This window comes from Lathyrus oleraceus, chromosome 2, assembly GCF_024323335.1.
Source record: "Lathyrus oleraceus cultivar Zhongwan6 chromosome 2, CAAS_Psat_ZW6_1.0, whole genome shotgun sequence".
NCBI classification, from domain to species: domain Eukaryota; kingdom Viridiplantae; phylum Streptophyta; class Magnoliopsida; order Fabales; family Fabaceae; genus Lathyrus; species Lathyrus oleraceus.
This window is the reverse complement of record NC_066580.1, coordinates 334630616-334648771: the sequence shown is the minus strand read 5'-3', so window position 1 is coordinate 334648771 and position 18156 is coordinate 334630616. Positions and strand designations below refer to the sequence as shown.

Here is an 18156-nt window from a genome sequence, read left to right as displayed (position 1 = left end):
ATGGCTTCCTCATCCCGCAGACCTACCGGAAAGAGATCACGAGAACCATCCTTTGCATCTCTACCCATTTCCGTCGTATCGCTAGTTCCACCGGCTCTCGTCGATTCCTTCAACAAAGATATTGGTAAGAGAGGAATTGTGCGACAACATGCATTCTACCAACTCACTGCAAAACGGATGCATCTCGTGGAAATCATGTCTCTGCTACAATACCACGGCATTGTCAAATTCCTGGAATGCAATGCCAAATATAGCGAAGACCTGGTCCGCGTGTTCTACGCCTGCCTTCATGACAAATTCCGTGGGCACAAGTTTCACTCAAGGATCAGCACGAGAAAGAAGGTTACGAGTTTAAGAGCGCGTTGAACGACATGCTGAAACGACCCTACCCTGATCAGATTGTGAACAGTGATGCGTTCCAACGAATTGTCACTGCCGGCAAGCTGAAAACAGGAGAGCGGATTCTCTAGTGGATTGTCTCACGCATCCTGAGACCTAAGAAGGGTGGTCTTTCCAGAGTTGAACAGGCTGAGGTTCATCTCATATACATTCTGAAAAATAAGTGGAAAATCAACTGGCCCTACTACATTGCCAGTAGGATGTTCAGTCTACGTGACTCCGGACGAGGAACGGCTCTTGCCTACGGATCTTTTATTCAAGAGGTCCTTACTGCAACCGACGTTAATCATCCGTCCTTCCCTTATACCCCCATTTCCTCAGACAAAGTGTTCATCCCAAAAACTTTGTCTATGATGGGATATTTTTGGTGTGATGAGCGGAGAGTCTACAAATTTGTTCGCAGAGGGTATGTTCCCACGACTGTTGAAGAAGATGATGAAAGTGACGAAAGTGAAGAAGAAGACGAAGAGGAAAATGAAGAAGAGGGAGTAGGACAAGCCTTTGATCAGCATGGTGGAGATGATGGTTCTCCACAAGTTAACACTCACGACTACTCAAACTCCGCTTGGGTTCAGTATTCACATTCAACTGAAGAAGATGCCCCCAACCAGGGTGGCTGGGATGAATGGCAACATACGGGTTGGTCAACACAACGCCAATTCTACCAGCCGTATCACTATGGCGATAAAGAATCTCCTCCGTCTCCTCCACGGCACGCAAACTCTTTCGAACTGTTGGATATGATGCGAAATATGCAGCTGGCTCAACAATCCTTCATGCAAACTCAGGATGAGCGCTATGCTCATATTAGCAGCCAACTTCAAGCACAAAATGAGCGGCTCGATAACCTCTCTACAAGCTTGAATGAACGGTATGCAGCGTTTACCGAAACGTTTGAACACCAGGAACGGTCGGTCGACGGGGGTATCAAGTATCTAGGCGGTATTGCTGAACAAATATCGTCTCTGGCTGACCCCTACAGAAACCCGAATATATGTTACCATCAAGGACGACACCATTAGGACATAGGACTGCATATGCATCTGAAATTGTTTGTTGTTTGACTGTATTCATTTTTCTGTTATGCTTGTTTGTGCAAATCAATTTTAATGTTTATCTTCTTTTAATTAATGATTATCGTTTAGTAATGATATTTGGTGTGATATTTTTATCTGATATTGTTATTTCCTGTTGAATTTTTTGTTACGTTGATTATCGTTCCTTTTCTCTTTTTGATGTTGTCAAAGGGGGAGAAGAGGTACAAGCAGCCAAAATATTCACAACAGTTAACAATCGATTTTGCAGATAGCCTTAGATTACAAAAGAAAGGGGGAGTGTGCATAATGTGTGTAAATATTGCATGTGTTTGTCTCATTGGCTTTACACAAGTTGTCATCCTCAAAAAGGGGGAGTATGTAAAGGCAAATTGTCATACAACATACAATCATAGGTTTCGATGATGACAAATGACCACCATGGATGAATCGGCATTGTCGATTCCACTTCTACAAAACAAATGCAACATATCCTTTTCTATGCTCATCTAAAACTGCTATATTTCATACAACATATGTGGATAAAATGTGATCATGACACAATGCATGAAAATCACAAAAACATGAATTTTTGCAAATTTGCAGGGTTTGAGTCGACCACAAGGGTCAGCGCATGAACCACGGGTCAGCGCATAACATAGACCAGTTGGTGATTGGTCAGCGCATGATGCCTTGAGTCGACCACAGGTCGGCGCATGGCATAGTGCAGTTGGCCACGGGTCAGCGCATGGAAGACTTGAGTCGACCACAGGGTCGGCGCATGAAACTTTCATTTTCCCACGGGTCAGCGCACACCGACCTATGGTCGACGCATACTGAAGCATTTTTCAGTCTATCCAAAATTGCAGGTCATGCATCGACGCATAGACCTGCTATGGTCGACCGCTCGTGCGCAAATTCAATTTTTGAAGACTTTCCACTCTGTTTGAAAAACTGTTAATTTTGGTTGGTAAGTTGGTTACTATATATAGCAGTTAATTACTTGTATCAACTAACATTTGTCAAATTGATTTCAAGTGTTCAAGGAAACAAGAAAAAGTGAAACAGGTGTCCAAGATTCATCATCTTCATCTTCAACATCTCACAACACATCAACTACACACAACCATTTTTGAAGTGCTTTGTGATTGGTTAAAGGTGATAAGGTTCGAAGCCGTGATTGGTGAATCCGGTTCGGGTTGAAGCTTGTGACAGGTTTTTTCTTGAATAAAACCTTTAGGGTTTTGTCCTCCAAGACTGGTTTATGTTTGGGGGTTTTTTGGACGAATTGCTTCATCAAGTTTCAGCTGAGCGAAGGTGATTGAGAAGAGGAAGTCTTCATCAGTTTAGTAGCGGATTCAGTGAAATAGAAGGGAAGAATTCGGGTTCGATCTGTTGTGGTTGAGATCAGCCAGGCCGAGGGTTATTCAATAAAGGGGCTGGAATCGGAGGTCTATAAACAACAATCGAAGGGCTTGATTCATCTTGAATCAAGGAACAAGGAGTGGAAGCAACATTCAACATCTTGAGAGCTCTGTTGTATTTTTGCTTTGCAATCCTTGTATAAATGGTTAAATTCAACAGGTGATATCTATTAAATCATCTCAATTCTAGTTTTAGAATTGGGGGCAGACGTACCCCGAAGCGAGGACGACGGGGGAACTGCCTCATCAAATCCTTGCCTTCTTTAATTTTCTGCATAATTGTTTTCAGCTTAAAAAATCAAGTGATTTTAGTATAAGCACTTTTGTCGAACCTTGATATTAATTGAGTAAGAGATTAAAACTCTGTTTTTGAATCCAAAGTACAATAGGATATTGTACTAAATTAATTGGAATCACTTACTCAACATAAATATCACTTGGAGTGTTTCTACACACCAAGTGTTTGATAATTTGCCTAAACCAAAATTATCTTAATTGTGTATCTAGTTTAATTTGATCTTTGAATCATTGGAACTAGGAATCCTAGTAAGTGAAACAAATCATTGATTGTGTGACTAGTTTAGTGATTCTTATTCCACATTGTCACTAATCCATAGGCTTGACGCATATCCGGTTTTCCAATAAAAGTTCGTTTTTAGACTATATTTTCCTCGGCCGCTTCCGCACTTAAAACAATTTTTCAAAACCAATTTTTAGTTGGTAGCGCCGACTTAGTTTTTTTTAATTGGGATCTATTCAACCCCCCCCCCCCCCCCCCTTCTAGATCCATGCCATAGTCTAACATAGGTTTGATTATTTTAGTTTCAATCAACACATGGATGTAATTCTCCTATTTAACTAGAGGGTTTGTGTACCAAATGATTCTGATTTGAGATGATCGATTATAGGGGAAGTGCATAAGAGAGGGTTACCAATTCATCCTAATTCATTATGGATTCGCTTCTACTTATTTTTCCGTACATGGTTGAGTAAAATTTGTTCTCTTCTTCCAACCTCAACCACGACGTATAATGGACTGCGCCATCTAAGAGTTAAGGAAGAAATAAACCCACATCGTTAAAATCCTTTAGGAAGAATCACACCGGGACGAGGCCACGTGGGAACTGGAATCGGAGATGCAAGATTTGTACCTTCATTTGTTCATGTCAATCTCTAAATTTGAAGAAAATTGTTTAATTAAGGGGGATGATTTAATGGCGTATGTTCTATAATGACATGATCATTGCCTATTATTGGTTTAATCTCTTGTTAATGAGGAGATGAACCCTAATTAAGTTTTTCAAACCACGATTAAGATATCAACATTGTCAATAGTGAATTATAATGGATTACAAGGGTAATTAAATCTTTGTGCATGTGAACTCTCTATGGAAAAATGAAATAAGAATCCCTCATTTTTTTACTTACATTCTATCTTTTAAATCAAATTTTGAGAAAGATAGATAAAGATAGATAAAGAGGCGAGTTCCTTCAGGAAGTAACAGGAAAAGTTCTTGCTCAACTTCTTCAATTCAACTTGCATATGTGAAGAAATTGTAGTTTCTTGAAGAAAAAGCAACAAGGAAACTTTTAATCATAAATTTTCATCATCATTTCCACAATTCATCAAACTCTTGAGAATCTTGGTTGGAACCTTGAATGCAAGGAAAATAGTGGAAGTTTCTAACACCCAAGATCATCATCATCAATCTCAAAGCTAAGGTTTCATTAGCTTAAAGGTGGGGATCTAGGTAGTTATCACTTTGGGGGAATATTCCTTTATAGGAAATTGCATGTCAGGGTTAGGGAAATTTCATGGAATGTGGATTGATAGACTGTAAAGAAGCATGTATGTGGGAGAATATGATTACTGTGAATTTGTTGCAATCTATGTTGTTAATCTAAAATTTCATGAATCCTTGATGGGCTTAAGGTGTTAAGGGTGTTCATCATATGTTCATAGATGAAGCTTGCATATGCAATAAAGATCTCGAGTATGAAATATATGATCTTGTTGAGTGATGACAAGTTTTCACCTCTAAACATTTTTCATGTATTATAATTGATGAGAATTAATGCATGTAATATGTTAGTTGTGGTTTGTATCAAAAATTGATGGATTTTGGGAAATTTAGAAAACATTTGCAGGTGTAACTGATTGCACTTTTGGTGTATTCAATTACCACCCCTGAAAACTCATTTTTTTTATGAAACAACAAGTTGGTGTAACCGGTTACACCAAAAGTGTAATCGGTTACCATCTCTAAAATTTGCATATTTTTGGGACAAAGAGTTAGTGTAACACCTTTAGTGTAACTGACTACACCTTATGTAACTTTGATGATTTTCACTTGTGTGCCTTAGTTGTGTGGCTATGGTGCAATGACATGTACTTAGGATGTGTTAACATACTTTTATGCCTCATTCACGACTAATTGTGACTAAAATTTATATGCATGAATAAAGCCCTAATAGGTAAGTCGATAAAAGCATACACCATAATTAGATAAGCTTTGAAAGTATAAACTCTTATTGGTCTAATTGGTTAATATGCGAACCCTAGTAGGCTAGTGAAAGAATGTGAGATAAAACTAGGTTTACAAAGGGGAATTAACCTAGATACATGACATTCAGACACGATAGAAGCCCTAGTCGGTATGTGTTGTAAATGGTCGGTAAAGAATGTGATATTAGGGAACTAGAGAATACCCTAGTTGGTATATGTGACGACCTATCAATTTTGAAGGAATTTTTTTTAGAACTGTGCGAGGAATATTATGGCTTTATAGATGCCCAAAGCTTTCAAAAATAGTCGAGAGTGAATGACATTTGCATCTATGAATCGAGTCTGACTATGATAAATGGTGACCAGGGAAGGAAATATAATATATATTAAAGTGTCTAGCTCATGTAAGAGATATTGGAAGTGGAGAGATGTTCCATTCGATAATTGATTTAGTGACCCGTGTCTAGAACATGTTAGAGGTAGTAGGAGGGGAAAGATATTCCAATAGTGAATTAAGTTCGTACCGTGTTCATACCTGAAAGACAAGTGATGGATGGGGAAAGATGTCCCATTTATGAAATAGATGTACAAATAATATATATATTAATTGTTTATTGACAGAGTTGCACAATAATCCATTATGAGGTATGATGAGAATATTTTACACGTTAGTACATAACAATCTAATTTAAAAATAGAAAACATCCAACTTATATATTATATTGTTAACAACTCATCATCCTTATCACTATCTTCAATTTATAGATTGTTCTTCCTTAACAAAAATACATTACAAATTTACAATGTCTTTCTTAAGTTCTCTCACTTATTTTATTTTATATTTAGGCGTGTTTTTGGTTATTTCTACATGCCACTATGGTGTTAATGCCAATGAGATCACATCAAAACTAGTAATTGATGCTGGTTCTGGAAGGCTTATTCCAGATACATTTTTTGGAGCATTTTTTGAAGTAAACTACAGTTCAATATACTTTAATAAATTTGATGATTCCAGATAAAGTACTATGGTAGTGTTATCTTATAATACATTGATGTAATATATATTTTTTCAGGAGATTAATCATGCGGGAGCTGGAGGATTATGGGCAGAACTTGTGAATAATCGAGGTATATATATTCTCACAGAAAAAATTCACCTTTGAATTTATTTTTCTAATAAGAGACAAATTTCATGTATTTTCTTTGAAAATTTATGTTAGTAATTTTTTTTCCATTTTAATATTTTTTCAACTGTTAGATCTATTGCATTATATTATATCTTTTGTAAATTAATGTTTCAGGTTTTGAAGCAGAAGGTTCCATTAATGGGACCTCAAATATTTATCCACTATGCCAAATAAGGGAAAAGAGGGCGCTTTTTTTGGCCTATAACAGCGCTTTAAAGCGCCCTCTAATCTGGCGCTGGCATAGGTAAAGACATCGCTTTTTTTCCTGGTGAAAGCGCTCTCTAAAGTGGCTCTTTAAGCCCTTTAAGGGCCACTTTAGAGGGCGCTTTTTAAAGAAAGCGCCCTCTAAAGTGGAAACTTTTAAGGGTTTAGAGGGCGCTTTTACTGGAAAGCGCCCTCTAAAGTGGAAACTTTTAAGGGTTTAGAGGGCGCTTTTACTGGAAAGCTCCCTCTAAAGTGGAAATTTAAAGGGTTTAGAGGGCGCTTATTTTGGAAAGCGCCCTCTAAAGTGGGTGGTTATTTAAATTTTTTTTTAAAAAAACGCTATATTTTTTATTTATTTTAGACAACCTGTATATTGAAGCAGTACACCTAAAACTGTATAATTTGAAGCCCTTTTTCACACATTGCATTCAACAAGCCTTATATACAACAATCCATACATATACAACAATCCACTGATATATAATCGTTTAACTTCTAAAGATTCTAAATATACAACCAATTCATAACTTAAAAAGAAATAAAACTAAGTAGCAAAAGCATCTCTGAGATGTATGTTTTTTTGCTAGCAGCAGTCTTCTTAGCAACAACCTCTTTTTGTTCAATATCAATAGCATGAACCTAAAATATCATAAAATTAGTTAGGTGAAGTATAAGATCAAGAATTAACATTTTCTATGCATAAATATCATATAATTGTGTTTATACCTTTTTTTTTTATGCAACTGACTCGATTTGCTGTAATAAAAGCCATTTTACCTGTAATAAAGAAAACAATTAAAATCATTTGACCTATACCTTTTTCACTAAATTCTCTTTCTTTTCTTTGTTGGAATATGTTCTACATGTCTCTTAACAACACGGACGGTTGGATTGATCCAAATACCCTTATTATGATCATTTCTAATATATGAATAATTTGATATAATATTCTCATCTTGATCATTTCTGGTAAACCATTCAATCTCAACATCAATATCACCTTGATCTCCAGTGTTTTCATCAATTACTTTGTTGGAAAAAAGAACTATAGACCATTTCGTACTTTTCGGATCATTGACATAGAACACTTGTCTAGCTTGAGAGGCTAGAATAAAAGACTCATCTTTGTATCCCACCCTATTAAGATCCACTTGCAAAAATCCTGACTTATCCATTCGAATGTCGTTATTATTTTCAACCCACTTGCAACCAAATATAGGAATCTGAAACTTCTCATAATCAAACACCCAAATGCGCTCGATAACACCAAAATACGACAGATTTGCAAATTTGGGGTCCTAATTCAGTTCTTATTCCCATCGCTATCAAGTCCTTTCTTGCCTTAAGGCCATCCTTAGACTTTCCTTGTATATTGAGTAACGTGCCAATAACACTTTCAAATACATTTTTTTTCAATATGCATAACATCAAGAAAATGTCTCACATACAAGGACTTCCAATACGGCAATTCAAAAAAAAACGACCTCTTCTTCGACCCACTTTTGACAAGTGTGTGGGCAAAAGGCTTGCCAAACTGAGTATCCAAATCTTTCACCTTTTCAAAAATTTGATCACCCGTCAATATAGGTGGAGCTCTGCCTTGTTCTCTCTCTCCATTGAACGCCTTTCTCCATCCACGGTAGTGATGATTTGAATTTAAGAATCTCCGATGACCGAGAAAGACATTCTTCTGACCAAACTCCAAGCGCTTCCAATCTGTTTTATCTTCATAAATAGGACACGCACATTGACCTTTTTTGCTATACCCTGATAGATTTCCATATGCTGGAAAATCATTAATTGTGCCAAACAACATCGCCCTCAAGTTGAAACTTTCTTTCCTATATCCATCATAAACCTCCACACCGGTCTCCCACAAAATCTTTAAATCTTCGATTAAGGGCTTCAAGTACACGTCTATGTCATTCCCTGGTTGTTTAGGTCCAGAAATCAACATAGACAACATCATGTACTTACGCTTCATACATAGCCATGGAGGTAGGTTATAAATCATAATAATCATAGGCCATGTACTGTGTGAGATACTGTGGATACCGTGTGGGTTCATTCCATCAGTAGATAATGCCAAGCGAAGGTTTCTTGATTCTTCTCCAAATTCAGGATAATCATTATCAATTTTCAACCACTGTGGTGAATCTGCCGGATGTCGATACTTTCCATCTATAATTCTTTCATCTGTATGCCAGGTCAAGTGTCTTGAATCGGTTTCACTACGAAACATGCGTCTAAATCTCAGAATAACAGGAAAATACCACAAGACTTTTGCTGGAGACAACTTGTTCTTATATCGCGAGACACCGCATTTAGGACACTCATTTAACGATGCATACTCATTTCGAAACAAAACGCAATCGTTTGGACATGCATGTATCTTATCATAGCTCATGCCAATAGAGCACAACATCTTTTTGGTCTCATATGTTCGATTGGGAAGAACATTATCCTCAGGAAGCATATCTTTCAAAAGGGCTAATAACTCTGTGAAACTTTTAATCGACCATCCATTGCCCGCCTTTAAGTTGTACAACTTTAATACCGCAGACAATCTTGTGAATTTAGTGCAACCATCATACAAAGGTTTCTCTGCATCACTTACCAACCTCTCAAACATTTCGGGACAATCCTTAAGATCTCCTTCAAGTGCTTCTGCAATCTCTTCAACTCGATCACAATCGTATGTATCTGCGCCACTATAGTTTGAGGCATAGGTCGTACTATCCCCCGGTTCAACATTCTCGTTACTTTTCTCACCATGCAAATTCCAACATGTATAACTTCGATCAATTCCATGCCTCATTAGATGCGATGTCAACTGAACTGCGTCAACCCGTTTCCCATAACAACAACCCAAGCAAGGACATATCATTCTACTAGGGTCTTCGGCGTGCGCAACGACAAACTTAACGAATTCTGATACCCCATTCTCGTACTCTCTCGACAATCGATTGGAAGACATCCATGTATTATCCATTACTAATTAGAATAAACAAAAAACAATTTCAGAAGAGAAACCAAAAATGGGATGAGACAAAACCATTTCGCTTTATTGAGTTAGTCTCTGTGCAGGGCATTCATGTCTCCAACAACAACCCAAAACCAAAACAATTTTCGTTTATTGAGTTAGTTTCTCAACATTTTCAGATATCTCTGACTTCAATAGCATGAGAATGTATGAACCATGCATTAAGCATTAGTGGTATGCACTAATTTGTAGCATAGTTATATATCATCATATAGTTTTTACAAAAGATAAACATTGACTAGAAAATATATATGTAGAATTGTATAATGGTCTAACTGAAAGCTAACAGAAGAATAGTCGACTCTAATTTACTCTATCAAATAACGTCCATACCTAAACTTCTTAAGTTACTAGCTACGCTATGTATGCTAGAATAAATACACTCATAAGCTGCATAGTGTACCTTTGATTGGTAGAAGGTGTTTTAGATATTGCTGCCTCCTTTTTCTACATCGAGAAACAAATGGAACAGTTGGTGAAATTTAACCCATAATGCCTAGTCTCCATTGCTAGCATTGCAACACAAAATATATTGTTGAGAATACTCAATAAATGTATGAACCAAGAAAAATGAAACCAAAAATGAACAATAGCGAACGTCAGAAGAGAAACCAAGTAATATGAAGATTAGAAAAATACCTATGGTGTCAAAATCGAACAACTAACAACGAATTAATAGAAGGAGGAAACATCGTAGATCTAACAGAGGTGGAAGGAGAACGCCTTAGAAGTAGCGAAAATCATAGCAGTGAGAACCCTAACGTGAAAAAGAACGAAAATAACAGAGAGTGAAATAACAAAACGCGCAGTATGTTATAATTTTAATGTTTACTAAAGGGGACCTTAGATGGCGCTTGTGGAAAAAAAGCGCCCTCTAAAGGGGGCCTAAGAGGGCGCTTATGAAAGCGCTCTCTAAGGCTTTCCAAAAGCGCTTTATAAACTGGAAATGCACATGGACTTATAGAGCGCTTTTTTAAAAGCACCCTCTAAGGGTAACCTTAGAGGGCGCTTTCTAAAAAGCGCCCTGTATTGTTGTCCCTCTATCTCCTCCTTATTTTTTCGCTTCACCTTAGAGGGCGCTTTATTACAAAAGCGCCTTCTAAAGTGCGCTGTCTATTCCAGTTGTTCACTCCTTATTTTTTCGCTTCACTTTAGAGTGCGTTTTTGTAATAAAGCGCCCTCTAAGGTGCGCTGTCTATTCCAGTTTTTGGCGTAGTGATCCGTGGACAATTATTGGAGAAAATCAATCATCCATTATTGTATCAACGGAACGTTCTTCTTGTTTTGAGCGTAATAAAATTGCATTACGTATGGATGTTCTTTGTCATAGAAAATCTTGTCCACGTGGTGGTGTTGGTATTTCCAATCCTGGTTTTTGGGGAATGATGAGTATCAATTAATACAACATTTTATTTATCATATGAAAAATTAAAGGTATTCATAATATTTTTTACAATGTTTTATATAATCAGAATATCGAGGAAGGGAAGAAATATAAAGTAGTATTCTATGTTAGATCACTTGGTCGAATTAATTTACAAATTTCATTTGTTGGATCTGATAATGGTGTCAAATTAGCTTCAACCAAAATAAGGTTATAATTCTATTTCTTTAATTATTTTTTTGAAACAACGTCTTGTTCATTAATAAAAGTTCATTAATTTTATTATTGTGAAACAAAATTAAACTAATTATTAAGTTATTAATGAATCAACATCAGAGCTTCTGGAGTTAATGCTACAAAGTGGAGTAAGATGGAAATAATTCTTGAAGCCAAAAGCACTAATCACAATTCGAACCTACAAATAACAACAAACAAAAAAGGAGTATTATGGTTAGATCAAATCTCAGCCATGCCTTTAGATACATATAAGGTATATTATGCATAAAATTATATTTATATTTATTTATTCTTAGATTATTTAATTTTTTCTCTTTTATAAGGCACATGTCAGGAATCTCATTAATCATTATTGGACACATTGGACACAACAAGGTCATGGTTTTCGAAATGACATTTTTCAAATGGTGGCAGATTTAAAGCCAAAAACTTTTAGATTCCCAGGTATGATACAATAATATTGAGTTGGAATCACTGCGAATAATTATTTTTTTAATGAATCTTTTTTATTCTTTTCCATCTTTTTTTTATTAAATTTTTTATTAAGTGATAAATATATATTATATTTTTTTATATAGGTGGTTGTTATGTTGAAGGAGATTACCTTAAATATGCATTTAGGTGGAAAGATACAGTTGGAGCATGGGAAGAGAGACTTGGCCACTATAATGATATATGGAAGTATTGGACCGATGATGAATTTGGTTATTTTGAAGGGCTTCAAGTAATTTTTTTTCTATTTTTAAATATTAATTGTATTTTTATTAAATTAAATTTTTTTTTTTTGTTTGTTAAACAGTTATCAGAGGATCTTGGTGCATATCCAATATGGGTGTTTAATAATGGTATTAGTCATCATTATGAAATTAATACGTCTGCAATTTCACCATTTGTACAAGTATAATTTTCTTAATATTATTTTTTATTATCTAGATTATATTTATATTTTTAATTAATTAATTAATTATTTAATTGTTATTTATACTTTTTGATCATTAATTATTAGGAAGCTCTAGATGGTATTGAGTTTGCTAGAGGTTCTCCAGAATCAAAATGGGGTTCTCTTAGAGCTTCCATGGGACATCCAAAGTCATTTGATTTGAGATATGTTGGAGTTGGGAATGAAGATTGTGGTAAACATAACTATCAAGGAAATTATCTCGAGTTCTATAAAGCTATAAAAGATAGATATCCTGATATTCAAATTATCTCAAATTGTGATGGTTCTCAATATCCATTAAATCATCCTGCAGACCTTTATGATTTTCATGTAATAATATTGCTGATTTAATTATTAATTGTTTTTTCAATTTATTATTATTACTATTAATATTATTATTATTTATTTATAATTATTAAATTTGAGTTTAGGTTTAGTATCTTACATTATTACTAATACTTTTTTCAATTGTTAGATTTATACAAATTCTAAGGACATGTTTTCCCAGTATACCAAATTCGATAAAGCACCACGATCCGGTCCAAAGGTTTTATTATTAAAAAAATTATTTTTTTAAAAATGATTAATTATATTTTTTTAGAAGGTAAAATAGGCATTTAAAATATTATTGATATATAAATTTGCTCATGTTTTATTAATTACAATTTATAGGCATATGTTAGTGAGTATGCTGTTTGGAAGGAAGATGCAGGCAATGGAAGCCTTTATGCAGCTGTGGCTGAAGCTGCATTTCTTATTGGACTTGAAAAAAATATGTTAGATTTTATTATATATAAAATTTTATGATATTTAATTTATAAAGTTTGTGTTTTTTGAGTTAAATTTTAATCATTTTTCAATTTTCTACAGCGATGTCGTCAACATGGTTGCTTATGCACCACTCTTTGTAAACACAAATGACAAATAGTAATTTTCTAATTTCTTATCATTTATTTATTATTTATTATTTATGTATGGAAATAAATATATGATTTATTTAATTTATATTTTTATATGAAACAGTTGGATACCAGATGCAATTGTATTCAACACTTATCAAAATTATGGAACTCCAAGTTATTGGCTCCAACAATTTTTCATTGATTCTAATGGAGCAATATTTCTTAATTCAACTCTCTACAATTCTTCTAGCTCGATTGTTCAGTATACAAATTCTCAAGATGGGAAAAATTATCTAAAAGTCAAGGTAAAATAACTCAAATTTTTTATAAGGAATATATTTTGATTTAAAGTATTTAATTATTAATTATTTAATTATGCACTTATTGCATGTAGTAAACTTTGGAAGCTCAATTGAAAATTTAGAGGTTTTAATAAATAATTTAAAATCAAATGTGCAACGATCTGGTTCATCAAAAATGATGCTTACATCTTTAAATAAAATGGATGAAAATTCTAATACATGATTTTGTTTCATTTTGTATATGTACAGATTGTACCCAAAAGAGCTTCACTTGAAAATGCAAGCAATGACATGAATGTTGAACTTGCTCCTTATTCTGTTACATCATTTGATTTATTAATTTAAAGGAGTAAATGAAATAAATTTGTACATTTTTATTTCTATTACCTAAAGTATTTCTCGGTTTACCATCCATATGCATTTTATATACTTCTATTTCTTTTTATTTATGAATTTTAATATCAAAATCAATAAAAAAATGTACTTAAGCCAAAAAAAAGTTTGATACATTAAAACTAAATGGAGACAACAACACATTACAATCTTTAGATATATAATAAAAATTAAAATATGGTGACCCGTAGAGATGTGGTTATAGAAAATAAATAAAGGGAAAGTTTTGTTACCTTCAAAATGTTAGACTATGGCACGGATCTAGAAGGGGGGGGTTGAATAGATCCCAATTAAAAACTTGAGTCGGCGCTACCAAATTTAAATTGGTTTTGAAAATTTGTTTTAAGTGCGGAAGCGGCCGAGGAAAAATATAGTCTAAAACGAACCGTTATTGGAAAACCGGATATGCGTCAAGCCTATGGATTAGAGATAATGTGAAATACGAATCACTACACTATTTGCACAATCAATGATTTGTTTCACTTACTAGGATTCCTAGTTCCAATGATTCAAATACCAAATTAAACTTGATACACACTTAAGATAATTTTGGTTTAGGCAAATTATCAAACACTTGGTGTGCAAAAACACTCCAAGTGATATTTGTGTTGAGTAAGTGATTCCAATTAATCTAGTACAATATCCTATTGTACTTTGAATTCAAAAACAGAGTTTTAACCTCTTACTCAATTTATATCAATGTTTGGTAAAAGTGCTTATACTAAAATCACTTAATTTTTAAGCTAAAAAACAATTATGCAGAAAATTAAAGAAGACAAGGATTTGATGAGGAAGTTCCCCCGCCGTCCTCGCTTCGGGGTACGTCTGCCCTCAATTCTAAAACTAGAATTGAGATGATTTAATAGATATCACCTGTTGAATTTAACCGTTTATACAAGGATTGCAAAGCACATATACAACAGAACTCTCAAGATGTTGAATGTAGCTTCCTCTCCTTGTTCCTTGATTCAAGATGAATTAAGCCCTTCGATTGTTGTTGATAGACCTCCGATTCCAGCCCCTTTGTTGAAAAACCTTCCGTTCTTCAAACCCTCGGCCCGGATGATCTCAACCACAACAAATCGAACCCGAATTCTTCCCTTCAATATCACCGAATCCACTACTAGATTGATGAAGACTTCCTCTTCTCAATCACCTTCGCTCAGTTGAATATTGATGAAGCAATTCGTCCAAAAAACCCCAAACACAAACCGGTCTTGGAGGACAAAACCCTAACGGTTTTATTCAAGAAAAAACCTGCCACAAGCTTCAACCCGAACCGGATTCCCCAATCTCGACTTCGAACCTTATCACCTTTAACCAATCACACATCACTTCAAAAATGGTTGTGTGTAGTTGATGTGTTGTGAGATGTTGAAGATGAAGATGATGAATCTTGGACACCTATTTCACTTTTTCTTGTTTCTTTGAACACTTGAAATCAAATTGACAAATGTTGGTTGATAAAAGTAATTTGACTTCTATTTATAGTAACTAGCTTACCAACCAAAAATAACAGCTTTTCAAACAGTGGAAAATACTCAGAAAACTGAGTTTACGCACGAGCGGTCGACCATAGGTCGGCGTGCGCTGACCCGTGGGAAATGCGCCGACCCCTATGGTCGACTCAAGTATTCCATGCGCTGACCCGTGGCCAACGGCACTAAGCCATGCGCCGACCTGTGGTCGACTCTAGCAACCATGCGCTGACCAGTCACCAACTGGTCTGTGTTATGCGCTGACCCGTGGCTTATGCGCTGACCCTTGCGGTCGACTCAAAGCCTGCAAACCTGCAAAAATTTGTATTTTTGTGGTTTTTCATGCATTTCGTCATGATCACATTTTATCCACATATTTTTTATGAAGTATAGCAGTTTTAGATAAGCATAGGGAAGGATATGATAGGTGATATGTTGCATTTGTTTGTAGACGTGGAATCGACAATACCGATTCATCCATGATGGTCATTTGTCATCATCGAAACTTGTGATTGTATGTTGTCTGACAATTTGCCCTTACATACTCCCCCTTTTTGATGATGACAACCTGTGCAAAGCCAAAGAGACAAACAACATGCAGTATTTACACACATTATGCACACTCCCCCTTTCTTTTGTAATCTAACGCTATCTGCAAAACCGACTGTTAATTGTGGTGAACATTTTGGCTGCTTGTACTCTTCTCCCCCTTTGACAACATCAAAAAGAGACAAGGAACGATTATTCAACATAACATTAAATTCAACAGGAAATAACACTATCAGATAACAATATCACACCAAATATCATTACTAAATGATAATCATTAATTAAGAGATGATAATCATTACAATGGATTTTGCATAAACAAGCATAACAGGAAAATTTAGTCAAACAACAAACAAATTTAGATGCATATGCAGTCCTATGTCCTAATGGTGTCGTCCTTGACGGTAACATATATCAGGGTTTGGTCGTTTCAGCATATCGTTCAACGCACTCCTAAACTCGTAACCTTCTATTTGGTGAGAGTTGGTTACCTCAGCTAGAGGATTTTCAGCATCATCCAATGACATATCAAAATATTTGTTCCAAACGTTTGACTTAAACGATACCTTTGTCGTGCCGATCCTGGAGTGAAACTTGTGCCCGCGAAATTTATCATGAAGGCCGGCGTAGAACACTCGGACTAAGTCTTCGCTGTATTTAGCATTGCATTCCAAGAATTTGACAATGCCTTGATGCTGTAGCAGAGCCATGATTTCTATGAGGTGCATGCGTTCGGCGGTAAGTTTGTAGAAAGCATGTTTTCGTACAACTCCTCTTTTGCCGGTAGGCCTGCGAGATGTGGAAGCCATTTGAACAGATTTGAAGCTCAGTGTGTGTGGGTAGAGAGTGAAGGTTAGTGAGGGTTTTTGAGAATGATTTTGCAAGAGAGAGGGTTTCCCCTTTTTGTAGATGAGAAGTTAGGGTTTTTGGGAAGAGGAAAGATCAAGGGACAATAGACACTAGGTAGATGCAACTTACTACGTAGTGTGAAGTTTGAAATGTAATGTAATGTAAATGCACATTTAATGAGGCTTTTTGAATGTAGATGCATGAGAAGAATTAAGGTTTTCTACAGAAAAACAGAGTTTTTGAGCGATGCGTCGACCATACCTCTGCATGCATCGAAGCATACTGTTTGATTTTTGAAAAATCACAAAACATTTTAAGTATGCGTCGACCATTGCCCTGTTACGGTCGACTCATACAGGAAAAATTTTCAGTTTTTCACTTTTCTGCACATACGTTGACAAGTTTGATGCATAATTAGAATGCCATACAAAAATAAACATCCAAAGAGATACATCATGCATATATATACAATATTATTATGTAGTATAGTTATTTAACCATGAAACTTTCCAGAGAGAGAGAGAGAGAGAGAAAGGAACAGTATCCCCTTGATGCCGGAGTAACTTGATGAACAATAAACTTGTGCTTGCAACAACATCAACTTGTTAGAAGTACAAGATTATAGTCTTAAATGGATTAAGGTAAAATCAGCAGTTTATAATGCCCGTTCCGAAATATCGAGAATACCAAGTTCTTGGCGGATATGAAAGAAAAGTTCAGTAGCTAGCGGCTTTGTGAAGATGTCCGCTAGTTGATTTTCACTATTAACATGTTCAAATACAATGTCACCTTTCTCTACATGATCCCGAAGAAAGTGGTGTCGAATTTCGATATATTTGGTGCGAGAGTGCAACACAGGATTCTTGGTAAGATTAATGGCACTTGTATTGTCACAGAAAATGGGAATACGTTCGAGTTTGAGGTTAAAATCCAATAGTTGTTGTTTAATCCATAGGATTTGAGAACAACAACTACCGACGACAACGTATTCCGCTTCGGCGGTTGACAAGGCAACTGAAACCTATTTCTTGCTATGCCAACTGACCAAAGAATTTGAAAATAAGTGACAAGTGCCACTGGTGCTTTTCCTATCCGATTTGCAGCCGGCAAAATCGGAATCGGAGAAACCTACCAATGAACAATCATTACCTTTGGAATACCATAGTCCATACTTCGGAGTACCGGATAGGTATCGAAGTATTCGTTTAGCAGCTTTTAGATGGGATTCCTTGGGACATGATTGATATCTTGCGCACATGCATACGCTAAACATAATATCGGGACGAGAAGCAGTAAGATAGAGAAGTGATCCAATCATACCTCTA

The 18156-nt window shown here is 35.5% G+C and overlaps 1 protein-coding gene across 1 annotated transcript; it reads left to right on the top strand.

The window, feature by feature from the left end:
* LOC127123100 (alpha-L-arabinofuranosidase 1) lies at positions 1 to 13907 on the top strand. Its single transcript, XM_051053357.1, has 18 exons — positions 1 to 124; positions 6210 to 6334; positions 6437 to 6491; positions 6665 to 6679; positions 8696 to 8723; positions 11014 to 11181; positions 11269 to 11391; positions 11518 to 11669; positions 11791 to 11862; positions 11997 to 12142; positions 12218 to 12316; positions 12425 to 12688; positions 12834 to 12905; positions 13031 to 13134; positions 13229 to 13285; positions 13382 to 13565; positions 13651 to 13777; positions 13810 to 13907. Exons 1-18 carry the CDS (start codon positions 1 to 3, stop codon positions 13905 to 13907), a joined length of 2013 nt encoding a protein of 670 aa, XP_050909314.1.
* Positions 13908 to 18156: the final 4249 nt, after the last annotated feature.